Here is a 26,332-nt window from a genome sequence, read left to right as displayed (position 1 = left end):
AGAAGGTAACTCCAGGAGAGCCCCAGAGCACTATCCAGTGGCATTCACTCACACTGCAGGCTTCAGGTGAGCAAATCAAAACCATTCTCTCTTTTTCCCAGACGTGCCTGTGGGTGTAATAACACAGAGTGCAAATAGCTTCCCACCAGGGCCAGCAAAGATGATGATCAGTCTTTTCAAAAAGTGATGCTGAAATCAATGCTATTGATTTCCACCCTGTGTCTTCTTTTCCATTCCAGGGAACCTTAATGTTCATTTCAATCGGAAAGACAGACAAGGCCAGCTGCCGTAATGCCACCATCATTTATTATTAACTTAAGGGCTGATATTGACTGCTGACTAATGAGAAAAACTGTGATCTTAGGCAGCTGCGGGGGGAATGGCTTTATTGATTATTGCTAAAGAATTGCACTGGTGACAGCTAAAATAGGGGTGAGTGCTGTGAATTAGAGAAAAGCTTTAGATTCATTTCCTTATTTGATCCAAACAGGATAAATACTAAGAAACAAGCACAATACACTACACCATGGAATATTATCTGCTATTTTTGACACCCTTTCCTGGATGAAATCTTGAGATCAATTTCAATTTTTATTCAATTCTTATGTCAGAATTCCAGCTGGGGTTAAAAGAATCCTACAACATCCCAAAGTGTCGGGGCTGATCCTTCAGCAAAGCGAAGGAGGGCAGAGGATGGGCTGCCTGACGTACACAGCCCGATGTACAACGAAGGATCTGTTGCACCTTCCCTTCTGTGGCCATCTCTAAGAAGCAAAAGCCCATCTGCACAAGGGAGAAACTGAGCTATGGCAATGAGACATGCTACTCTGGTCTTCAAAATATCCATGAGCTCTTGCAGGGAAAAAGGTCAGTCAGTGGGGACAGAAAGGATCCATAGAGATAGGGAAAGGTGCGGGGTATGGAGCTGATTAATCAGCAATTAATGATCTCTGTACAAAAAAGGGAGGTTGGTTTTAGTGCACCCATTTAGCAGAGTGTCCATCACGCATTGTGTTCACAGGAGCGCTCAGGACACCAGCAAGCTGCACTTAGGATCTTCATGCATTTACTTCATATTAAGCTGGTGCAAACCTTTAGGAGGTGAACAGATGTGGCTTTGTGAAAAATTCAAATGAACCAGGCTCGAAACAATGAGCAATTGAAGGGAGCCGGGCTTTGAAAACACCCCCATGCCTGCCTCTGTGCCCAGTGGCCAGTGCCAATCAAGCTGGGTTTTCTCTCGGTAATGCTAATTCACTAATTCTAATGCTCCATCTGAGGAGAGAACTCCGTGCACGCTCTTTCACTCAGTAGTGAAGAAAGAGTCGTGCCTGAACTTTTTGGGCTCCGAGCCCACATCTGTGGCAGAGCTGGCAAAACTTAGAAGAAAAAATAACAGAAGCAAAGCATTTGGACAGTGAATTAATAATAGGGCAGCACTGACTATAACGTTAAGGAAAATACATGGTTCGTTGATTGCTTTGGGAATGCAGTGACCTCTTTCCAGGGGTCAACCAGGGTGCAATTCCAGGCTCATGCTATTTGAGGGAGAGCACTCAGGCTACTGATTGCTGCTCTGCTGCCCTGTGCTGGCACAGGGAAAACACACAGCTCTACAAGCACCATGCTAGTGAATAGGAGGCAGCAAAGAAAAAGAATGAAATCTCCCACTCTCATATGAACCTAAGATCTGTTTTCATAGGGACTCCCAGTCCTTTCTCAGTTTTGCCTTATTCTGCAAATTGCTCAATAGATTTAAACAGTGTTTCCTACATAGCAAAATTCCAATCAGAGTGCCTAAGAGGTTCCCAGCCCAGCCAGAGATGAGCCCAATTTTACTGTATTAGTCCACTGTAATTCTCTAGCTTCTGCTTCAGACTCACAATCTAATTGTGAGCACTGTCAGACAGCACATGCATGAGGGCAGCTCAGCACCTGGTTAGTGAGCCCAGCTGAAGCTCCCAGTCAGCTTCTCAGTTTCTATTGCTCTTAGCTGATGCTGACAGCATCCCAGCCTGCAGGTACCTGGCTTTTCCCCGTGTCACGTGGGAGAGTGATGCTCCCCCAGAATTACTGCTTTGCCATTCTCAGACTCTGCTCTTCTCATCCCCAATCCCAAAGTCAGAGATTATGGCAGCAGAAAACATTCTCATTTCAAGCAGGCAGTTGGGGCTGCCTGGTTTCTGTTGAGGCCCAATGCAGAGGCACCTGGTGCTGATGGAGACACGATCTGCGCCTCCCTTTCTCCATCCATGGCATAACGGAGGTCTGGGACATGAGCTGGGCTGCCAGGAGAACTGGTTGCTCCCAGGCTGTTTGAACGCCTGAATCAGAGGACTGAGACCACAAGGGAGTGTGGGGTAACCCACCGTATTTCTGTGTCATAAAGCCATCCACCGTGAGTGGGGCATGCCCACGCTAACCAGTGCACAGCATGGTGCTGATGCAGGGCTGGTCTGAATGAACCAACTGTTGCTTAACCACAGGGAAGGTTTGAGTCTCACCACAATGTGACTGTAGCTGATAGCTTAGCAACATGCTGATTTTAAATCATCCCAAAGGAAAGTACTCAAAATAGTTCACCCTTGTGTATCCACCCTGTCCACATCCTCTTTGGTATCACCACCAAATAACTCAGATAGAGTCATTTTAAACACAGACCTCTCCTCTCTGGGGCTGCTTATGTCTCCCAGCTGTGAAGCCACACATCTAAGTTCACACTGCAAGTACTGTGGGGACATCACATGACTGGTGAGCAAAACAAGCCACAACATCTGGGATCCTTGAGCTGGTTTCTGATACCCTAACATTCCCATGAGTCCACTCCAAGTTTGACTTGGTCTGGTAAGGAGAGGAAAAAGAGAAATTGGATCTGGAGCCAAATGCACTTCCAAATAGGTGGTTATCAGCCAAGGGTTCAGCAAGTAGGAAGCGATGCAACTACTGAACCTGGTCAGAGCAAATCAGTGTGTCCCCCTTTGCTCGTGTCACTTCTCTGTGCACTTCCAAGGGTGATTTTGGGGAAAAACAAAAAATCAAACCCTTGCAGAAGTTTCTGAAACCTCTGTGGTCTTTTTTTTTCTCTCAAACTACTTCCCTTTAAACAGGTTTCGGATAGAAAGAATACTTGCAAGGCAGGAGAAAATCTGTTCCCAGAGAGCCTTATTCTTCTTTCACCTATCACAAATGATATCATAGGTACTACTCTTGATTCACGCTAGGCCAGGTAGTCAGGTTGATGGCCCTCATAGCAAACAAAAGAGAGCCTTAAAATTTGGAGGAAGAAACCAGACTGCCAGGTGCTTATCTGATCCTAAAAACCCAATTACAAAACCAGAGATGGAAGCAGGCTGAAAGGCAAAACAGGTTCTGAATTCTCCCAAAATCTGAGCATACTCAGGTTGGAGTTGTGGATCCCAGCCCTCCACCTGCTATGCGCTGGGGTCCTCTCTAGGACAAAGAAATGAGCCTTTCTGACCACTGAATGCTAATTAAGTAATTTATCTAGTGTAACTGGTAGCATCATAAAGTACCTCCAAGGGTAATTAGTTCACATGTCTGATTACAAGAGAGATGAGCTCGGCTCCACTGAGAATCAGTGCTTGAGAAGCTTTTTAACTATCTGCTGAACCTTTGCCCTGCTTCAATTTATACAAGAAGTCATGAAGAGAAGAGCTGGACAGAAAAAAAACCCAACCCGTGTGTGTGTGCAGATGCCATGTAAAGAAGCACTGAGCAAAACCCCTCTGTAAGAGGAGCACCCCCATACCTGTGATCCTGTGCGGTGTACTTGAGAAGCTCTGCGAGCTGCAGGGGGTATTTGCAGATCTTCTGCACTGGTGTCAGTAGGAATCCATCTATGGCAATGTCAATCATCTGCTGCAACAGACGACACGCTTCGAAGAAATGCTGGTACCTGCTATCTTTCATCAGCTTGGAAAGCTCCATGCACGCATCCAAATGATTATTACAGTACTCCGAATAGATCCAGAAGCCATCTTGCTGTGAAAGGCAGGAGGGAAGGGATCACACGTCAGTCAATCACCAGCATTACGACTAAAGAAAAAGTGATACCCCTGTAGGAGGAGGAAGGGCTGATCCTGAATTCCTTCCCTGATCGGAGAAGGTTGCTCTGGGGTGGAAGGGAGGAGAGAGGGCCCTTTGTGCTGACACACTGCTAAGGTCTCTGCAAGCAGCAGGTGTGTTAAAGTGAACCCCTGTGCAGTGCTGGGGGTGTTCTCAATTTCAAACTGAGTGGAGTAATTTTCTCCGTAAAAAGTGAAGGTAGAACCAAGCCACAGCTCTGGCCTGCAGTAGTACAAGGCAGTCTTTCTTTTTCTAGAGCTCTTTACCTGAAGGATCATGAAGCACCTGCCAAGTGCTTGGGATCTGGGTAGTTCTGAACACCTCTCTACCAACAGGGAACACTGTGAACCAACCACTGTGTGGAGTTCCCTGTGGTCAGAGGTTCAGAAAACACCAAAGACTGAAAAAGCAAACGAACAAACAAGAAACCCACTTGCACACTCACATGCTTGCCCAGCCACCCTTTGCAGGCTTCCAGCCTCCATGGAAATGAAGACAAGAAGTGTCAGATATCGCTCTGAATAGCGGCAGTAGCTTTTACTATTGTTACTATAAACGAATTGACAGCACAGCCTTAGGACATGAAGCTTTAGCTACTGATTCTCACCAAGATTTCCCCCATCTTTTTAGCACAAAGGTGCAATATGCTGCTGCTGTGGAAGCAAACAGCAGAGATTGCAGGCTCTGATAAAAGCGACCAACGTTAATGTTACAGTGCAATTTCTCAAAAATAAGCTTGCCTTTTAATTAGAAGGGCAGTGATCCATAAGAGATACCACAAGTCTTTTCAGGGACGCCCTGCCCGAGTTTCATGAATTCCTATTGGAAATGTCCCTAATATGTGAACAGTCACTAGTTCAGCCCTGATGTAAGTAACACAGTGCAGGACACGCACCCTGGGTCATAGCACCTCAACTGTACGCTCTGATACAGCTTTTCAGACTCCCTAAAAGAAAGCCTAAAGCTGCAGGACTGTAATTTCCTTGACATTTCCTGACATATTTACAACACTGGCCAATCTAACAGCTCCTGCAGCACGTGGCTTATATAACAGCATGACGGCCAGGGCCAAACCTCCAGGACTGCAACATCAGCTAAAATGTCCTCTTCGGTGCACACTTAGTGTGAGCTGCCACCTCACTCCTGGCCCAGCCACCCTGCCGAGGAACACATCGAAGCTTCACAGGCTTTTCAGCCCTTGTAAATGCATCTCAGTGCCACGAGTGAGCATCCTGGCCATTTGTACTCCTCTACTTTTCAATGTAATGCACAACTAAGGCTTCTTGCTACTCCTCTGGTCTTCCTTACCTATTCCAACCTCCTGATCTGACTGGGATGGCTTGTGAAGGGTTTTAAATCATATTTTGAAGAGAAAAAGAGGGTGAAGATGATGTGAGGGACACTGCGCTTACATAATATGCGAGTGGATATGGAAGCATGCTGGGATTCAAATGCATTGGGGTGTTACCCAACTATGTGCTTTGCTTGGAGTCTTCCCTGAATCTGTACCTCACAAAGTGGATACAGTGGCTGTGGAGTAGCCTGTGTTGTACCACTACTATCACTGGAACAGAGGAGAACTGATGGATGGCAGTTAGATGCTGCGTGGTTCCTGCCCTCTGAAGTTTTCTGCACCCCCCAAAAAACAACCCCCATCTCCCCAAACAAAATTACCAAATGAACTTACGTGTTCAAGGAAACACGGTCCGATCTCACTGAGATGGGGATCCTCGTTGTTGTACTGTTTCTCCAAGTCCCGGACAAAACCCATCTGAAATCTATAGATATCTTCAATGTTCCCAAAGATGATCTTCAGCTGTTCATCACTGAACATATCCCTTCTCTTCCGGCACTGCTTCAAGTAGCCCTGTAAGGAGTGGGACAGAGCAATCCATAAAATAATCCAACCACTGAGGCTGCTTCCAGATTTTTCTTGAGTGTTGATCAATTGCTCTCTACATTAAAGAACACAATAGGCAAAACATGCCTGGAAATGCTACGAGCCCTTTTCCGACAGACATAATCTCCTTTGCAACATTTGGCACTTGCAGCCATGGTTCTCACAACAACGCAGAGCACACCTCAGCACCATCCTTGCTCAGGACATGCCAGTGTGTACCAGGCTTCCCAGCCTGCATCAGAGGATGCTGGCATGGCATGTACATAGCAAAGCACAGAGGAGAAGCAGTGCTGGCTTCTGCCTCAACATCCCTCAGCATTTTGCATAAATCAGTTTTGCAAACGGAAAGCTCCCCAGAGATCTCAGCCAGCACAGCCTGAAACTGCTCTGTCCCTACCTGTGCTGCAAAAAAACAGTAAAATACAGCTGATGGCTCCACAGAGGTGTGTTACCCATCCCTTCAAAACCCACTGCTTTGCAATACCCGCTGTCACAGGCTGTTCTCACACACTGCTGTTCTCACATCCTCTTCAGCAGCACGTGGCGGTACACACGAAGCCATGAGGGGCTGTCAGTCCCTCTGATTTCTCTTTTTGGCCACCGTAATCAGGGCAAGGAAGTTGCCAGTGGTGCTGAGAAATGCTCTGTCAACGTGTGGCAGCATGCCCTTGCTCTGGGAGGAGGCTATGGACAGTGCATCCATCCAGAGGTACTTCAGCACCAAGCAAAATGCTGAAGGGAAACGGCCTTCCCTCACTTGGCAGGAAACGTGGTTCCCCTTCCCTGAGACAAAAGCAGGAGGGCTGCAGTGCTGCGAGCACCACACAGCACCGAGGCAATGCAGGGGCTGGGGTGGACGATCCAGCTGGCCCTGGCCCCGAGCAGTGAGAGCCACTGATCAATGCCATCTAGAGGAAAGCAGCATTGTTTTAATTTTTGTTTCTTCTGTCCTTCATGAGATTATCCCAAATATGTTATTCCATACGGCACAAAACAGGCAGAAATTCTGCCCTGTTTTCTCAGCTGTCACTTTTTATTGTTTTTCTTGCTTTGTGTCCTGAACTGTACAAACATCAGACTCTCCCACTGAGTCTACAGCTGTGCAAGATAAATGGAGAAGGAGAGAGGAACAACTGGGATGCAGAGAGTTTAAGGAAATTCTCCAAAATAACAGGGAATCTGCAGTAGAGCTGGCAACAGCTCAGATCTCCTGCATCCTGGTCCAGTGCAAGAACAAAATGCTCCTTATTACTTGGTCTTCATTTGTCCATGATGCTCAGTGGTGCTGAGCCCAACTTTAGCTGGGCATCATGCATTGCTCTAAAGACCTCCCGATCTACAAAGATGGAGTGGATCAATATTCTAGCAAAAACTGTAACACACTGAGCTCTGCCTGCCTCCCTGCTTTGCTGAGCCTGCCTTGCCCACGAACTCGCCATCCTGGTTTCAGCTGAATCATGATGACTTCAAACACGCTTGCCTGAAGCATATGTGGTCCAGGGGATGCAGTGACACACAGAGGCTTGGGATGCCTGGGCTGAATTTCTGACCCTGAACTGATCCATGTGACATTGAGCAAATCACTTCACCCCCCCGCACTTTGCCTGTCTGCATGATTTAGACTAGAAACCTTGCTAGGCCAAATAGCAAATGCTACGCTGGCCTTTTCGGGACTGTGGCCTCTTGGTTGAAAAGAGAATAATACAGGGGTCATCATGTGATGACTTTCCCTATGTTTATTATATAGGGAGAGAAAAAAAAAAATGAAGGGGAAAAAATGCCAACAGCTCCAGTTGGATGGTTATATTTGGGAGCTCTAGATGCTTAGTCACACAGACCAAGTGCCAGCTGGTGACACGCAGCTGCTGGTCCATAATGCAAGCCTCTGGAACGCTATAATAAAGTGTCCTTCAGCCTCACCATGTGGTTCTGGGAGGGAGAACTTCAAACTGCAGAATGATAAATGCAACTTCGGCCAAGCTGGCAAAGAACCAGCCTCTGCAATGTCCAGCTCAGCTAGAAGGATGCCGTTACCCTGAACGTGCCTGCTTTTACAGCCGGGAAGCTTGGGTTATGGAATACCTTCCCCATTTACTAAATCTAGGTCTCTCTTCTTCCAGCAGCATCTCGATGACTCATTTCCCTGGGTTTCCCTGTCTCATTTTTCAAGGCCAGGAGGGATGAGAGCACGCTGGTTCCCATGCTGCAGGACAGCTGAATGGCAAACGACATTTCAAACTATCAAACAATAATGCAGAATATTTTCCGTGCTCCTTTTCACGTTTACCTGCTTATCCCAGAACAGCTACAAAAACAACAATAACACATGGACCTGCCCATGAAGCCAGGGTATTCCTTTTGGCCCTGGCTGCAGTGCTAGCAGTGCTGAACAGCTGCTGCAAGGCATTTGTGTCAGCACCTTTGCCCTGCTGCATGCTGCGGGCTGCCTTCAAGCCAGGCTCCCCTATGCACACACTGCTTTGTGCAATCAGTCCATGGATGATTTATATGAACATCTTTCAGCCCTGGGGTTGCTATTGGCTGCAGCTTCTGCCTTGAAAATCCCCTCTCCTCTTGCTGCTGGTTCATCTCTTTGCCAAGTCACGTGCTCCAGAGAAGCTGAAGCAGCACATTTCTGCACAGGCACCTATAAAACCATGGGGAGAATAAGTGAATGCACACAGCTCCCAGCCTTATCCTCTACCCAGCTTGTGCATGTGATGTTTGGTTTCCAGCAAAGGGGAGGCTGAAGACTCAGATATAACAAGCAGCAAGCACCAGCTAGAAGGATGCTGTATATTTTTTCCAGTAAATTTACTTCTGTTACATAAAACAATGTCATCTTCCTCCTGCTCATTCCATCAGGTTTGCTCAGAAGAGGGATAGCTGACTGATGAGCAGATGTTGGAGTGTGTTTTGCTCAATGAATGCCTAAAAATAGCTGTCAAACTGTCTGCCTTTAAAGTACATTTCCATGTAGTCCCTGAGGTATAGGCCAAAGTTAGAAAGTATTTGCAGGAGGTTAAGTGCTAAGTTTTCTTCACCCCAAAGTGAGTTTAGAGACAGTCAGGAGAGGTGGACAATCCATCTGTCCTTCCTGTCCCTGTCCTGCTGAGAGCGAGGGGAGCACTTGCAGCAAGAATGAGGAGGAGACGGCATCTGCTGCAGGCTGTGAGTTAAAAGGCAGCTATGGCAATATTCTGCTTTTCCTCCAGCTCTGAGCCAATCTGGGGGAGATCGTGTCCTGCAGACTGCCCTCACTTTGGACAAGCACCATCTGAACTATCAAAATACCACTCAGTGAGCAGTGCTCACACATCCAGGTGAGCATCACACCCGTACATGCAAACCCAAGAGTAACCCAAAAACAAAGCAGAGGCTGTTTGAATGAAAAAGGCACACTGGAGCTGTGCCTGCTCCCAGGTGGTCAGGACTCCGAAGCAGTAGGCAACAGAAGTACTGCACGTCAGGCACAGACCGTGCACCAGTCCGGCTGCACTCCTTCCCACTGACACCATGGATTGCCCTGGGAACCACCTACAGTGTACAACAAAATCCATCAGGAACACAAGCTGGTTCCTCAGAAGGACACAGAAGGAGCCAGCTCCAAAGGAGAAAAACAAGGTGTGCACAAGCAAGCAGCAAAAGGCAGCTGCAAGCCACATACTGGGGAACACATGTATGCGTGTATGTCCTAATGAATCTAAATAACCTTCTACAGAACCAACCTCCACTCTGCTAGCCACAGATGAGAAACTCATCTATGCCAGCAGTCCTCCAGACGTGGTCCTCTGGAGGTGCACCACACCACTGCCAGGAGGGTTTTATGCTGCTCGTGTCCGAGGCAGCACAGAAAAGCAGTTGTTCTACACCTCTGAGAATGAGTCAGGCTAATGCCACCCGGACCATGTGAAAGTTTGTCCCATCAGCTCTGCACAACAGACTTGGCGCCACGTGCTGAGATGCACTGCCATTCAGCACTCAGAGCTGCCCTGGCACCAAAGCAAATCTTACACGGGATCCAGCCAGCATTATTAAAAAATAAATTCAGAGCAATACGACTTGGGCAAGAGCAAAAATGCAGCAATGGAAGTCGGCTGGTATTTCCCCCCTCCCGTCCCTTGGGGCTCACTGCTCCCATCGAGCTGCCTGCTGTCCCAACACCTCGGCTGCTCTGCTGGTGTCACCCCCAGTAGGGACATACCCTGTGCCTTCCCAGGCTCAGAGCCCCAGTGCAGCAGCTGGCTGCTGCTACCCATTATAAAAGCCTAGTTTTCAGTAGCTGATTATTTTTCTAAGCTCTAACTGCTAAGCCTGAAATTCCTATTGCTGGATATTTCCCTAAGGCTAGATTCTTTTTCCTTCTTTTCCCCTTGGTGATATTAAAGAATAACAATCCATCTGCACCAGATAATGCAGCCCGGAGAAAGCTCGGCATTTTGCCCCTCATAAAAATCTTCAAAACTTGTTTCACCACGCAGCAACCAGACCTTCACACTGAGCAAGGGCACAGCAGCAGCAATTCTCGGTGCTGCGTGGTTTTGCTGAGAGGGGGATTCCCCTCCAAGCCAGCTGCTTTGTGAAGCACAGGTAATTTTCATTCTGGTGCTGGCTAGCTTGTGAGCTCCTGACTTAGCAGGGCTGGTGCCATGGGTATTATGAATAATAACACGGTCTATAATAACAGAGTAGCAGGTTCTGGGAACACATCCTACAGCAGAAAAGAGCAATTGGAGGGCTCTTAATCACCTCATGGGGGCTACAATCCTCTGACAGCAACCTCATATCTTAAGGTGTCTCATCGGCCTTAGGACTTCTTATTGTAATTCAGCAATGGGAGTATGACTACATGGCTGAGCTCAGTGCTAGATCAGGCTCAGCCTTTGCCACCCAGCCAGCGCTCCTCTGCATTCCACCAGTATGTCATATGGCTGCCATTTGTCCTTGTGCCTTCAAATAAAAGAGCAGAGGGGGAAATGGGAGCTTGCCACTGCCACCAGTACTTCTGCATCTCATCAGCAGGTATCTGGTATCTCCTCATTCCCTGGTAAAACATCACCTCTGTGCAAACCCATTTGGAGGAGCTCACGGTATCTCCAACCCGCTTTTGGGCACAAACAGGAACGCCCATGTCATGCTGTGCCAAAACGCCTGCCACGGCTGAGCTGGCCCCGAGCCTTCTCCAGGCAAACTGATGGCTCTGATTGCATTGAGCAAGGGACAGCCCATCACTCTGCAGACAAGAATGCCCGCTTCAGTCCTCCTTTTCTAAGTGAGGCAGCTGAGTCACTTCCTGGTGCTCTACCTGGCAGTCAGATTTATCCCCCAACACCATTTTGTATCACACATCTCTTTCACACATTGTGTGTGTCGTTACGTGCTGCAAATCAGTGTTACTCCACAGATGTCACAAAAACTGTATCTATCTGCTCCTTCTGAGAATCTTATTTGGCAAAAGCATGGTGACATGGCCAGGAAATGCAAGTTCAGATCTATTCAGTTTTTCAATGGAAAAGTGCAAATGCAGGAAAAGAAGCATGATGCGAAAAAGTTCCTGCAGCTTTTCCCTTCTTTAATGCAAAGCCCTCTGACTGAAATAGCACACTGAAATTAAGCTCATTTGTTTCCAAATTGAAATCCCAAGACTCTTCCATATTTGAAAAGCATCGCAGTTGCTTTTTTGGTTGGCTGCTTTGCCTTGTCAAAAGAAAAGTGGCAAGTATGAAGGGAGGAGGAAGACATTTTCTAAGTAGAATTTGCAAAGGGCTTCACCACATTGACTCTGGAAAAACTGGACAAGGGCTCATGGAATCATAAACCTTGACAGGGATGAGCAGAAAGCCCCAGACTGTGATTTTTGTGCCAACAAACTTCTCCCTCTATGACAGTGCCCAGGCTGTCCTGCAGCGCACTGAGGCACATCTGTGCATTGCCCTTCCCAAGCACCCAGCACCACAGGCACTACACTTCACGTGGTACTAGGGCTCCAGGACACTAAGGAGTTGTGGGAGTTAATTGTGCATAATGAAGAACCATGCTGAGGATGTGAGGGTGCAGTCATCAGTGTTCGCTTGCTTGCAGTTTCCCTTATGCTATGTAAATGTAATGTATTTCATTTCCCATGCTGAAAACATTTTGCTCTCAATCCCACTGTAAGAGAAGTCATTCTGAGCAAGGGGAAGCTGCAAACCCAACGTGAAAGACACAGATGAAATGGTTAACTAATAGATGTAATTACAACCTAATTTCCTTGGTCAACAGTTCAAAAGTAGATGGCAATGGGCTTTAATTAAGAGAAACGCTTGAATGATCTCAACCTCATCATTTTTCAGTCAAAAATGTACGGAGAGAAGATCAGAAAATTGTTCTTTTGGTTAATACAAACCAAAGCTAATTAGCAGATCCAGCAGAAAATACTCAGAAGTATCAATACTTATTGACAGATGCTGCTCCTCTATTGCACACACTACTCATAAGCACACTGCAACATCTTCTCCCATCAGCCAGGGACAAACTCGGCCCTCAGCTCTCCACAGCCCATCGCATGTGCTGCTGCATCCCCCATGTCACAACCCCACGTACCTCACAAATGTCCTTGAGGTGCTTGATGTAGTGGCGCTCCGTGCTCATGATCTCATTGATGACATTGGCTCTCATCTGATCTCGGTTCTGGACGGTTCTGCCAAGACAGAGGCAGTCGGCGCTTGGATCCAAGTGGCCATTCTGCACTTCGCTGGTTCCCTCCTCCACTCCATCTTCTTGGTTCACCCATAGCTGTGAGGAGAAGAGGGGAGAACAACAAGGTTATTTGCAAGCACATCTGGAGGTCAGTGAATGAAGCTTGGGCTGTGGTCCGCACAGCATTGGGTGATACTGGAGCTAGTCCCTCTTTACGGCAATGCTGATGCCAGAACTGCATCCATGGCAGCCCAGAGAGCCCATTTTTATAACAGCATAATTGCAGCCTCAAGTGGTTCCCTGCACACCACTTGGTTCTTCTTGTAAGCAAAGGGGCTGTGGGTTTCGATAGTTTTGATTCCAAGTGTAGAATCATCATATGAAGGCAACCAGACTGCTGGATGCTGCCAAGAGCTCTCAACTACAGCGTGTTCATTTGTACAGGAGAGCAACCTGCAGAACTTAGCAGCATAAAGCATTGCTTTCCCCAGCCCTCATCAGCTGGGGGCTGCTGTGACAGGAGGAAACCTCTGGCAGGAGGGAGGAGACTCTTACAGATGTCTGCTTTATGAAGGTGGAGATACGTCTTCTTCAGGAATCTGAGTGGGTCTGACCATCCACTCAAGCTAATCGGGTTATGGCTCTCAGGTTTCCTCAGCTTTCCCAGGCCAGCATTTGTGCATGAGCATTGATTTTCATTTCACAGCAGCTTTCCCCCATCATTTCACATGAGCCATTCTCATTCAGGCAAAAGCCCTTTCTCAGCATCCTGAGGTTACAATCCCTAAACTGCGCTGGGATGAGGTGGGGCCATTCCTTGACAGAACAAATTTCCTGCCACATGGAGATCAGAGGGTGGATAGCAAACACTCCCCTGGCACTGGACATTTCAGACTGCAAGGAATTGCTGAAAGCAATGATAAAGGATCTCTGCACCTTCAGCACGCTCCAGTTCCATCATCAAATAAAAGCATGCATTGAACTTGTACACATAAAGCTACCGTTAACTCCACACCTCTGGCTTTGAGCACAACATATGGACCAAGTACCTCCTTTCGTTCCCTGTTCCCCAAAACAAAATCTGCTTAAAATAACCCTTAAAAATTCAAATTGGGCTCAGTGTGGTTTGTAAATGAACATTACATAAAGGTTAAAACACAGAAGCAGTGCTGTCTTACAAATATAATCTCAGATGTTACATAAACGAAGCAACTGCTCAGCATTTTAAGCTGAAAATACCAGAGACCTTGAAATGGAATACCATGAAGCTGTCCACACAGAGACAGAAGGGAAACAAGCTGCGTAGCCAGCCTCATCTTTTATTCTTCTTTTTGCTGTTAGTAGTTTTTAGTAATTTCCCATTATTCAGCTTAACTTCTGTTTTAAATGCCTTGACTGTACGAGGCCATGTTCCTGCAGATTAGTGAAGTGAAAAAAACGAAAGCTTCCCACGCTCCTTCCCTGTTTTCCTATCCAATTATTATGTTTTGCTAAAACCACGTCTCCTCTTATTACAGCTCCCACATTTTGCCTTCCTACAATGAGTCGCACAGGCCAAGCAGCCCAAGTGTTGGAAGAAAAACCACCTCTTCTCTGGCAGAATGTTCACAGTGCTGCAAACTTGGGTTTAAAAGAAAAAAAGAGCCATAAAAAGCCTGACTTTTCACCCTGCAAACATCTGTGCCATGCCTGGGAGCTCTCGGGGACTTTACACGAGGGCGCATGGAGCTGTGATGCCCATTTAAATGATGGGATGCCCTCTCTGAAGGATCCATGGGGCACTAGACCTCTACAGAGCATCTGGGGGCACTTTCTGGGAGGGAAAGCCAGGTGATACAACCTTCCTGTCGGTCACACCTCAGCACCGCTCCCGCTGCTGTTCCAAAAGCATGAAGGCTTTGTACCTTTCCCCAGGACAGCACAGCCAAGAGTCAATTTGATGTCCTGTGTGACAGAGCAGAAGTGAAGCGCAGTGAGTGTGGCTGTCAGCTCTCGTTTCCATGCCTCGAGGCCCAGGGAAGGGCTGTGTCAGGACACCGGGTGCAGCAGCACCCAACACAGCATGGCCATGGTTGCAGCAGGGCAGATCTCCTGAGAGCAAGCAGCCCTGATGAGCAGGAAGGCTCATCAGTGAGTGCACCACTGGGGGGCAACGCCTGCCTTCCCCAGGACCTTCCCAAGCGACGGGGCTCTCCGCCACAGTGCCTTCTGCAAAGATGAACCGGGGCACGCTTCTGGGTCACCACCGTGCCAACATCGACTTCCAAAGCTATCAGAGGCAACTGATTTATACTGTACGCCGATTTGGGGAGGTGTGAGTTTGATGTAAAATCCTTAGGACAATCATCAGCAGGTATCCTCAGGGCAGCGCTATTGGTATTCCACACCATATGTACGTTGAAGTGTATCCAAGGGATGGAACTATGAGGATAGGCTGTCAGAGCTGGGGCTGTGCAAACTGGAGAAGGGAAGGCTCCAGGAAACCTGAGCATGGCCTGTCAGTATGTAAAGTGGGATACAGGAAAGGAGGGGACAGACTCTCTAGCAGGTTCTGTTGTGATAGGACAAGAAGAAATGGTTTCAGACTAAAAGAGGAGAAATTTAGATTGGACATAGTGGAGAAGCTTTTTTCAGTCAGGGTGGTGAGGCACTGGCACAGGTTGCCCAGAGAGGTGGTGGTGCCCCATCCCTGAGGACACTCAAGGTCAAGTTGGACCGGGCTCTGAGCACCTGATGGAGCTGTAGGTGTCCCTGCTCATTACAGGGGAGTTGGACCAGATGGCCTTTCGGGCTCCCTTCCAACTCAAACAGTTCTATGACTATGATTCTAAGGAAATCAAGAACCAATGTAGGTATTAAACCCTCAACTACTTTCAGCTGAAGATGAATATACCTTCCTGCTGCTATGAAAAGGTATCTGCAGCTGTCCCAAGCCCAACCAGAACAGCTTGTTGCCAAGCCTCAAGACATTCCTGCTAGTTTGGCAACCGAGTACATTTTTACAGCTCTACTTCCTGGAGCCAGGCAGTCATGAGAAAAACCTCATTTTCATTTAAAAAGAAAATAAATGTCGTAATAGTAAGGAGAAAAAAGCTTGAAAGCACGAATCCTAAAGGTTTTAATTCTCTAACGCAAACAGCAAGCTTGTAAATGTTTATGATTTCTGAAAGCCTCAGAATTTGGCACACGTCTTGTGTACTGTAGCAGCATTCCCAGCTTCCACATCACGAAACTCAGGAGTCCTGCTTTCTTCCTTAATGAATTTTTTTTCCTTTCCAGCTAGGATTCATGTTTCCAAAAGGAAAAAATTACAGTTGTAGTCTAGAGGGCTCCTGCTTTAGATTAAAACAAATGCAACAACTTTATTGGTAAGAGAGAAAGCCTTCCCCCTGCGCCCTCAAACATTCCAGCTTTGTATCTCCACATCCAAAGTTCTCTGCAGTTCAAGCACTTAACACTTTTTAGGGGATCATCTGAAGTCCAGAGCATCACTCAGGGAAGAAGAGGAACACTCTCAGCAATGCTGCTGAATTTGGGCCAACCCCTTCAACTGGTCTAGGCTTTTCCCATCTATAAGAGGGGATAAGCACCCATACCAGTGATACATTTCATGAGTATTTTTGAGGTTTGCAGGCTTTATGTTAAAGGAGGAACATAGAAAAGCTTTTGCATCATTTGAATTATGGCCTTAAATGCATCACCGTAGGCTTGCCACGCTCTTGTTCTCATCCACAAGCAACGACATGGCTAGCTGAGCTCTTGGCCTTACATAGCATTGCTGATTTTTTACTGCTTCAGCTTTGATGCTTGTACAGCTCTCAAATCCTCCAGCGCTTGTGCTAAGCAGTAGCTGTGCTATGCTTGGGCAAGGGGAAGTCACACTCAGAGTGTTGTGCCCACCATCTCCAGAGGGCAGATCCTCTCTGCTTCACCGTCCTCGCTTGAACCTCAATGATGCTGCACTGCAGGCAACAGTCAGGTAGAAGAGGCAAACTGGGGGTGACACTATTCCTTCCCAGCACCTTACTGAATGTCATCTTTAGCTGATCTAGACAATGCTGCTAAGGTTCCTACTTTAGCCCATTCCATAGTCACCTGTGGGCAGGGGAGCCCTGTTCAGTGGGATCTAGCCATGCGCAACTCTCCCAGCAATGCTCTCCTGCCCAAAATGCTTGGCTCCCCCACTGATGCAGTAATGGCTGAGATACCATTAGTGGAAAAATATCCCTCCCCTTCCTTAGGTATTTTCCAATGTGCACTGAACAGCAGTGCACAGATTTACCTCCTTGCCTGTAAAATTATGTCTATTTTACAAAAGAAACTTCAGACCTCTGTTTTCCTCTCAGCCTCACCTTACCTGCCCAGTCCTCCCCACTCCAGCTGGGTGGCTGCCACCCCTGCTAAGCTCCTGGGGGGCTTTCCACAGGAGGAGATGGGAATTCAACTTGGCACCTCTCACTTGGCTTCCAAGAAGTCTCTCTGGGCTTCTGCCCTGCCCTCAGCAATTAGGGGCTGTGGCTTGGAGCAGAAGTTTTGGGATACCAGATTTAATCACTGCAGCCAACACCTTCTATTTTTCAGGAGAAGAAAAAAAAGCAAAAAGTAACAGCTGTTCCTGAAATCATCAACAACCCTACAATAACAAATTAGCCTTCAGTGCCTTTTTAACACCACAGCAGTGCAAAAAAGCATGGACTCTGAAATAATACAGTGCAATAACAGCCTCCCTCACACCACTGAAAAAGTCCAAGATGGCAAAAAGGAAAGAAAGAAAGGAATGCTGCCATTAGAACCATTTCAAACTTCTAAATTAGGAATTAATTAAAAGGAACCAACAAAACGTACAGAAAAAAAATCAAGTTACATAACACTAGCTCTAAGTGGTATTTCACTTGGAAAGGCCACTCCACATGTGCAGAAGAACAGGCTTATCACAGGGCTCATGGTCCCATTTGGAAACTCAACCCTGACTACGAAGCCGTGACCAGTAGCAATTGGCAGAGGCAGATAAAATAGGCAAGAAAAGTCCCTTTTGCCTAAGGACCCAGTTCCAGGAGTCAGGGAGAGTTAATCACTTCATTGCACTAGTTAATATTATATGTGATTTATATAAAACCTGTAGAAATGTGATTTATCAATTTGCAGCTGTACCTAAATGGTGCATAAAATCACCAAATGGCACCATTCCAACATTAGCTGACCTGTAATTATTATATATTTAGACAGCTGAAAGCACACACTGCATATAGGGACACGTTACTTGAATGGGCACTGAGGGCTGATAGTCTCATCATAATCAGAAAGCATGATAAAACAAACATTTTACCAGCCATCAAGATAATTCATCTCTTTCCACTAGAGATTCACAAGGACAAAACTAGCAGATAATGTGCCATCCTGGATCCTAGCTCACAATTAAGTAATGTGGCAGATTAACACAGGCAAATCCTTCCAGAGAGCTGCTGCCATTCTGCTCACCAGTGGCTTTTGTAACAAATACCAGGGCAGAGCTTTGCATAGGTACAATAGTCAACATTGGTCTCAGAATGTCACTCCAGCACCTGGGCACCACGGACAGGGAATGTGCAGGCGGCGCTGGGCTCCCTGAGCCCCATGGCTGATGGCATGGTACTTGATGGCAAATGTTGCTTGGACACACAGTACACCAGGTGTACTATACTTTACCCTCGCAGTACTACGTTTCAGCCCTCCTCACTTCCTAAAATCCTAAAGCATCAGTGCATGGAGGAGCTCTGGCAGTTCTTTGCATCAATCCAGCTTGCAAGGAAGCTACCACTGCACCCAGTAGAGGCTGGGTCTTCCTTCACCACCAGCTTGGCAGAAAACAGGGAAGGGGCTGTGAAGATTTGTGCCCAATTCAAAGAACAGCCTCAAAACAGTATATTTGCACCCAGAAACCAGCTTGTAGGAGGAAGGGCCCAAGTGCCTGCATTTGAACCTCTGGGGATCTGACAGATGCTGAGCTGAGTGGCATTCCCTGTCACGTTAATGACAGTTGCAATTAGCACAGGCAGTGTTTGGATGCTAAAATGCTGCTTGACTTAAAAAAACCCCACAATTTGTCTGCAGTGCATCCTGTCACTGTAGAGTACTGCTCACGCTGTGCGCGGTACCTCCACCAGGAGCTATTTTTGTGCTGGATTTGCCACAGGAGAATAAAATCTCCTTTAAAAGGCACTGATGCTGCAGCAGACACTGCAGCACACAACGTTTTATTTGTCCAACAGGTGAAGGCCATTCAGTGCCATCCTCTTCTCCCTGGGAAACCACGGCAGTTGGTGCTAAGGAGATGCTAATGCAACAACTGCAGAGGACTGCACAGCAGGAGGACATGCTGCTGTATGGAGATAGCTACACAGACAGCAGGACTCTGGTTTCAAGAGGGGAGAAAGGTGACAGGGCAGCAAGATGTGGTAGAAGCTTGGAACAACACCTGCAACAGTGAGAAGAGCCCCAACCCCTAGGAATAAAAGCCAAGCCCATCCACCAAATACAGTGTATGGGCTGCTAAGCACTATGAGAAGACTTGGGTGCAGTCTCCTAAAAAGTGCCTTAAAAGCTTCCACAAATTGATCTAACACTTCTTCATCAGACAAAAGTAAAGTGGGTCAAAGGGAGCTTTTCAGCAGGAAAACCAACCTAGAATTACAACACCTGGGAGACCTAAGCAATGATGAGTGAGAGGAAGGAGCACTGCTGCACCAATCCATCCCTGTGTGTTCTGCCCCTGGAAGGGGCACTGGCCAAGGGGTATGTGAGCCATTATCATTATCACGTGAACCATGAGGACCATTACCTTTCAGTTCTCCAGAACATCCCAGCAGTCACTGGTTGCTACAAGATGTTGCAGCAGAACCTCCCCACCGCTATGCGCTCTTGAGCTTAGCTTGGCAAACAGAGTGAAGAGTACCACTGCTAAGTGAAAGCAAGCACGTTCCAGCAACTCAGTATGCCTTGAGGTAACCAACAAAAGGAATCCCTTTCTCTGTCCATGCTGGATGCATTCTGCTGTGCCTGTCTCTAGGGAAAGACTTCACAGCAATAAGCATCAACAAGGGTTTGGTTTTACATTTTATTTCCAGTGGAAATGCATCAGAGCCTGAGCAGGATGCCATCTAGCTGGCTGTGCTCACTCCAGCCATTTTGGAGGTACAGTGCTGGGGTCTGCAACGAAAGCCTTGTTTTGAGACTTTGTTTTATGAAGGAGACCCTGAGGCATGGTAACTGATGGATCCATGTGCAGTACTTGAGTATTATTGTGCTGTAAATTCCTCTCTACAAATACTGAGCTTATTTTTTTAAGCTCACATGTGGATGCTGGATGTGCTGATATACAAAAACTCATTTGCACCACATTATGTAAAGACAATACCATCCATAAAGGAGAGAAGAGAAACAAATAATATGGCCACTACAAAATCCTGTTTAAAAATCCTCTATTCTTCTTGGTGTACCTCCCCCCACTCTCAGACCCTTACGGAGGACAGGACATTGAGAAACACTACCAGCAAATCACAGAACTGACTTGTGCCCCATGTCATCCATCGGCTGGTAACGTACACTAAAGTACAAGGTAGTTCTGTCCAAAACCCAGATACTTCTTTGGTCTTAAAGCTAGTTCTAGAGTCCTCATCTGCCTTTCTTGTGATGTAAGGTTATCGTAACTTTCTCCCTGAATGTAAGAAACCACTCACCATTGCTTACTAAGTTCCATACCTTCTCCTATGCTTTGATTTTTCTCTTCCCTGAAAAGCATTGCTTTATCATCCAGTTTACCTTTCAAAATTCCTACGCTCCCAAAGCCTTATGGCTTCCCTCCATCTTCCTTCCTTCTAGCCAAGTCTCAAGCTGCTAAGAGGATAACTGCAGGCCTTCTGCACAGAGACGATTCCCATGCATTCCTCAAATGCAGTACTTGGTTGCAACCCCCTGCCTCCAAAGCAGGCGTGTTAGAGAGGCCAAGGTAATCGGCAGGCTACTGTTTTTCTCTGCACTTATAAATGAGAATTTTTCCTGCTATGAGGTTTTATGAGTGCCAGATCCTCTGCCAAAGCCTTTCATGTGATCTGGCTGAAAAGCAAGAAGCGTCAGACGTTTCACTGCAAACCATGTTTTCCAGCCCAGGTTTGTATGCAGAAGCGATCCAAACAACTTCAAGATAAATCTGACTTTGCAGTGATCTTTTGGTGCACCCTCTGTTAGCATCTATGGGAGGCCTGCAGTCCAAAACATACTGGAATTAATCCTGTTTGGTTTTACACACATTTGGTCTGTCCTGTCACCCCTTACTCTTAACTGCCTTTGATCCTCTGCTATGCCACATGTTGTTCCCTTTTCCTTCTCTAATTGCATAAATGAAATATAGAAAAAAGAAAATGTTTTTTCTTATGCATGTAAAACTGGAGCCATCCAGCCTAAATCGGGTAGCTTTCTGGTACCTTGTCAAAAAAGCAGAACTCAAAGTACAACAAAGAAAAGATCCAGCTTCCTCATTATAAGAGTGTGATCAGTTCCATAAGAAATACACAAGAAGGAAAAAGGCGATGAAAACAAAATAAAAATGTTTTGGGTTAAATGGTCCTTAACAGGATCCTAAAGGAGCACAAGCTGCAATGATCCTGCAAGAAGAGGGGTTCCAGTTACCTATCCAAAGCCCCAACGGCTTTCCAGGTATCTGGTCCAAGTCACTCTCTTTTGGCAAGTAAAGTGGGAGGGGAGAAAAAGGAATCCACAAGAACAGAAATGAATCATATCATAGAATCATAGAATGGCCTGGGTTGAAAAGGACCACAATGATCATCGAGTTTCAACCCCTCTGCTATGTGCAGGATCGCCAACCAGCAGACCAGGCTGCCCAGAGCCACATCCAGCCTGGCCTTGAACGCCTCCAGGGATGGGGCATCCACAGCCTCCTTGGGCAACCTGTTCCAGTGCGTCACCACCCTCTGGGTGAAAAACTTCCTCCTAATATCTAACCTAAACCTCCCCTGTCTTAGTTTAAAACCATTTCCCCTTGTCCTATCACTAACCACCCTCATAAACAGCTGTTCCCCCTCCTGTATATATGCTCCCTTCAAGTACTGGAAGGCTGCAATGAGGTCTCCCTGGAGCCTTCTCTTCCCCAAGTGAAGAAGCAAGGAAACGACCTCTGCCAGCAGGAGAGCAGAACATGGCAACCCAAACGGCATCTGCTTGCTCAGTGCAGGACACCCAGAAAGTGGGCTGCCTTGTGGCTGCAACCTGACAAGCACTGAGGGGAGCAGCCAGCCCAGGATCAGAAAGCCAAGTGGTGAATTATCTCCCCCAGCCTTCCTTCACAGAGCTGTGGACAAACTGTGACAGAACTCTACCTGTGTATTATTTGAAATGTTAATTATCATTCATGCCAGCAAACCAGCACAGCTCCCAGCTTTGAGGGCAAGGGGTTCGGTCACAGGGCAGGTGTCTGGTCTCAGGCTGTGTTGAACGAGTGACTCACAATTGGGTAACTGATCTGCTTCTTGTGGAGTCGAAGGGTTGATTTCATTGGAGTGACAAAACAGGCAAGAAATTTGCCTGGAAAGGCCATCATGATCTTAGCTAAGCCCCAAGGTTCATCCCAGGCTGTTTTTCAGACATTTTGCTCTGTGTATCACAGTCTGAGATAGACGGACTCCTCTCCTTTGTTTTTACCAACTTCTAAAAACAGTCCCAGTGTCTGAAAAGCATGGGGCGAGATGGAAAGTTCAGCCAGGTCAGATGATCCACAGGCCTCAGAGTAAATGGGCTTGTTTGGTTAAGTTGTTCCTCTGGTGTTTTTTTTGGAAAAGAGTGGAGTGCAAAACAAGGCTGTTATTAAATCTAGCATGAGCACTACGCTTACAACATTACACAAAAATGGGTATTAAATCTTTTCCCCTGAATCACAAACAAAACGTCACTGGCAAATGCACTGAGAAGTTAAACTGGCCCAGAATACTTCAGTCCCTGAATCAAGCAAAAATAATGAGACAGATTTGTCTAAGGCAGCCTTCCCAGCCAGCAACACAGATGAAGTGTGCTTGTGACACCAGTGAGAATATTTTCCCCAATGAGATTATTGTCTTGATCGCACCTCATGCAAACCCATTTACCAAGCTTGTTATTTCCACTGGGCGCAGGGTCAGCCTCGCAGTGCCCTGTTCAACAGAACACCAAACGCTATTTTTCATTCTGGGATTTGTGCTAACATTTCCCACCCAGGGAGCTTAGTTCCTCTTGCTCTCAGCACTGGCCAGACTCAGGAGAGACATCATAGCAGAGTAACAAGCACCAGAGGGGAAAACAAAATTGTGCGCTGAGGATCAGAAGGATGCAGTAGCACACAAAGGTCTGGGTTCCTTCATCGGTGGTCATTATACACCACTAGGAAGCACAAGGTCATGATTTTTAAATGCCATTTTCCTAATCCTAACGGCTGCTTTCTGTATGATGTGGTATAATTAAATAGGGATCTTGACGATGCAGGATTTCCCAAAAGAGGAAGGATTCAGACGAGGGGTAATGCAGGCAGAAAACCAAAGGTACCATGGTGTCTTTTTAAGATGCAGCATTGTCTTCACTGTGTGTTACAGAAAGAAGTCTTCCCCTTGACCGCTGCAGAGTTGTCAAATTGCCCAGGAGGCTCAAAGCAGAGGGTCATCTTTCAGACAATTTCACATGGCAAAAGAAATCTTCATTTCTGAGCCAGATACCCTAAGCTTCTAAAGGAATTAAATCTCTGATTCTGCTTTTCAAACCCTTGGCAGAAGGGAGAGGAGAAGGAAGCACACGAGGTCAACGCCGATGTCTTGACTCCCCAAGGAGGGCTCCAGAGGGCCCTAATAACGTGGCAGAAGCGATGATAGCAAGAAGGGCATCTCCCTGTGCTTTCACTTTCTTAAGATGTACAGAGTAAAAAAAATAATATAAAAATAAATTAAGTGCTTGAATCCTTTTTATTTGGGAAAGGCCGGGTTGCCACTGGAGACAGCCAGGTACAACAAAACCTGCTTCAGCAAAAAAGTGACAACGAGCCAAATTGTTTCTGGCCCTCCTAAAAGAATAAACAGAGCTGGTCGCTCTCCCGAGTGCTGGCTGCCTGTAGACCCCAATCCTTTACTTACAGTCTGCACAACACAATTGGTTTTCCAAAAAACAAATGCTTCAGGAGAGAGGCAACGGCAGGTGAAGAGACTCAGCGAAGACATTCCACATCCCAAGAGCACGAAGCAATGCCTCAATCCTCTCCCTCCCTCACTCCCATATCTCTCAAAATCATTTTTCTTTCCTGTTTTTCACAAGGAAAACATGCACAGTGGAAATAAGCACCAACGACAACAAACGCAGTAAGTAGAACAGTTCATCAACCAACCCGAGCAGCAACGGCAGCGATTCACTGAAGCAGAAAAAACAAGAAGGTCACTCACCCTCACGAAGCTGGCGGGAAACCATCCTTCTTCGTCATCAATCTGACCCCACCACCAGTCCTTGTTGGAAGCATCCAGCACCTTGATAACGTCTCCTGCTTTAAACGCCAACTCCCGGTTGGCCATGGTGACGTGATCCCATACTGCCTCAGCACTTACAATAGAACCACCACTGATCAGCTTTGGAAACAGAAAACCAAGAGTCAGTATGAGCTTGTTTCCCTGACCACAAGCACATGCACAGCAGCAGCAGCAGCACAGAAAGAAAGCGCTCAGCCAGAAGAAAACACTTTTCCCCCATTCCAATCCATAACCATTTTGCCTTCACATGAAGTAATAACAAGATACAAATCAGCCTGCAGACATTTCTCAGACCGCTGTTCTGCCCCTAACCATGTCCCACATGCAAGTGGGTGTGTGGAGGTTCAGCATCTCCAGCCCTATGCATGGAGAAAGCAACACTCCCCTCACCGCCATGCTAACTGTGGGCATGGGCATGCACATCTGTTTGGGCCCAAGCCAGCCAGCACAAGGCATAGCTGGTAGGTCCCAAAAGGGTCAGAAAATGGCATCCTGCAAAGGAATTTTAGTTTCAGTGCAAGTTTGCTGGGTTAAAGACAGTCGCAGCTCAAGGCTCAGAAGGCAATCCATGCAAAGTCAAGCAAAGCTTTCAAACATATTCAGAAGAATGGTTTCTGTATAACTGTAAGCTTAGTACTCCTCTAATGCTAATGACATACTGACTGTTTTGAAATGTTCCCAGCAGACGAGCAGGGTACGAGGGCACCTGCTGACCTGTCACAGGCCCATGCCTAAGAACTGCACCAAGGCCAGCCCAGTGCCCTGGGACCTTCTGAGCATGGTCACTTCAGAGCTGGCCAGCAGCATGGCAATGACCTCTGTGAGCCTCACTTTCATTTCAAGCCACCCAGTTTTATACAAATTCCTACCTAACACCTGCAAGAAGGACTCATGCAAACACTGGCACTCATGCAACATCACACAAACCAGGTGCCCAGGACACCTGCTGCTCCTCACAACGAGTCATTTAGTTTTTAACAGAGTAATAAATGTTTATGCCCCATCCACTGCAAAAATTCAGCATAGAACAGTCAGAGTGCCTGAGCACATCTAGATGATACCCATGTACTTACTGGCTCAGCAGAGCCATCCCGAGCCATGTTCTTTAATTCTGGTGCCTGAGATGCACTCGGTGAGCACTAGGGCTCGCCTCCAGAGTGAAATTTCAACCCACAAAGTGTGAGCTCAGCTTTGCAACCATTACAGCTCTTCCAAGACATTAACAGCCACAGATATCTCTCAATTTAAGCAAGCAATACAAATCGTAAAGGCAATAACCCGTCGCTGCAGTGAGGTAAGGGGAGAAGCACTGGGAATGGTTAGAGAACATTTAACAGCTCTGCTAGAAGTTTGGCTTATAAAAATGCCCATTAACAACTACCTGCACAGTAAGGACTTGCAGTAAACCTTCTGGCACTGCTGCAGGGTTCCCAGTATAAATGTGTAAGAGCATTTAAGTCCCTATGGGCAATTCCATCAACAGATTAAAGGACCTAATGTACAGTTTCTCTTGAACCGACTTTCCTTTAAGAAATCGAGCTTCTTAGATTTGTGACAACTGCAGTTACAGCTTCAGCTCTTCAGTTATTAGGGCCAGTTTACATAACAAAAGCAGCATCTAAGAAAAGAAACGAGGCTTCACCATATATTCTATTAAGGCCTTACTAAGTACAAACCTCACAAGATCTCTGGATAAGAGGACGGAAAATAAAAGCACGGGTTAATAATAAGCTCCCACTAAGAGTCAAGCAGTGGGCACAATGTGTTGAACTTACAGCAGAGGGCACCTAACAGATTGGTGTGGCTTTATCTTATACTCGGGTATTTGATACAGGGGTGGCTGCAGTCAGGCGGCGTAGGACCCTCAGCTCACCCCAGCCCTGGGCAGCTCCCTTCCCCTGGTGTTTCAGCAGCCCTCCTGTCACTCCAGCATTTTGGCTACAACGTTCTTGAATGCAGATGATCAGAACTGTAAATACTATTCCTTAAGAGACCTTACGAGGGATGTGTGAAGCAGCATGAAATATTTCCCTTACAGCATCTCAGTGAGACACTGCACCTCCACTTCCCCCCCATGGTTGCCGCCCATCAGCAGCTCACTGCGATCTGGCACTCATCTAGAGAGAAGGCCTTCTCTTTA

The 26,332-nt window shown here is 46.8% G+C and overlaps 1 protein-coding gene across 29 annotated transcripts in view; it reads right to left on the bottom strand.

Annotated features, from left to right (window-relative positions):
- The window catches only part of ARHGEF9 (Cdc42 guanine nucleotide exchange factor 9), a 193,235-nt gene that overhangs the window by 42,977 nt on the left and 123,926 nt on the right, over window positions 1–26,332 (bottom strand). For 28 of the 29 annotated variants that reach the window (XM_040699572.2, XM_015278576.4, XM_015278577.4 and 25 more), the window contains 4 exons: window positions 24,112–24,291; window positions 12,569–12,760; window positions 5,774–5,953; window positions 3,770–4,002 (listed from right to left, as the gene is read on the bottom strand). In XM_040699572.2, the coding sequence (XP_040555506.1) occupies window positions 3,770–4,002; window positions 5,774–5,953; window positions 12,569–12,760; window positions 24,112–24,291 (785 nt within the window). The remainder of the gene's footprint in view (window positions 1–3,769; window positions 4,003–5,773; window positions 5,954–12,568; window positions 12,761–24,111; window positions 24,292–26,332) is intronic. The other variant, XM_040699573.2, reaches the window with a different exon arrangement.

Source organism: Gallus gallus, chromosome 4 (assembly GCF_016699485.2).
Source record: "Gallus gallus isolate bGalGal1 chromosome 4, bGalGal1.mat.broiler.GRCg7b, whole genome shotgun sequence".
Lineage (NCBI taxonomy): Eukaryota > Metazoa > Chordata > Aves > Galliformes > Phasianidae > Gallus > Gallus gallus.
The sequence above is the reverse complement of the archived record's forward strand: the minus strand, read 5'-3'. Positions and strand labels throughout refer to the sequence as shown.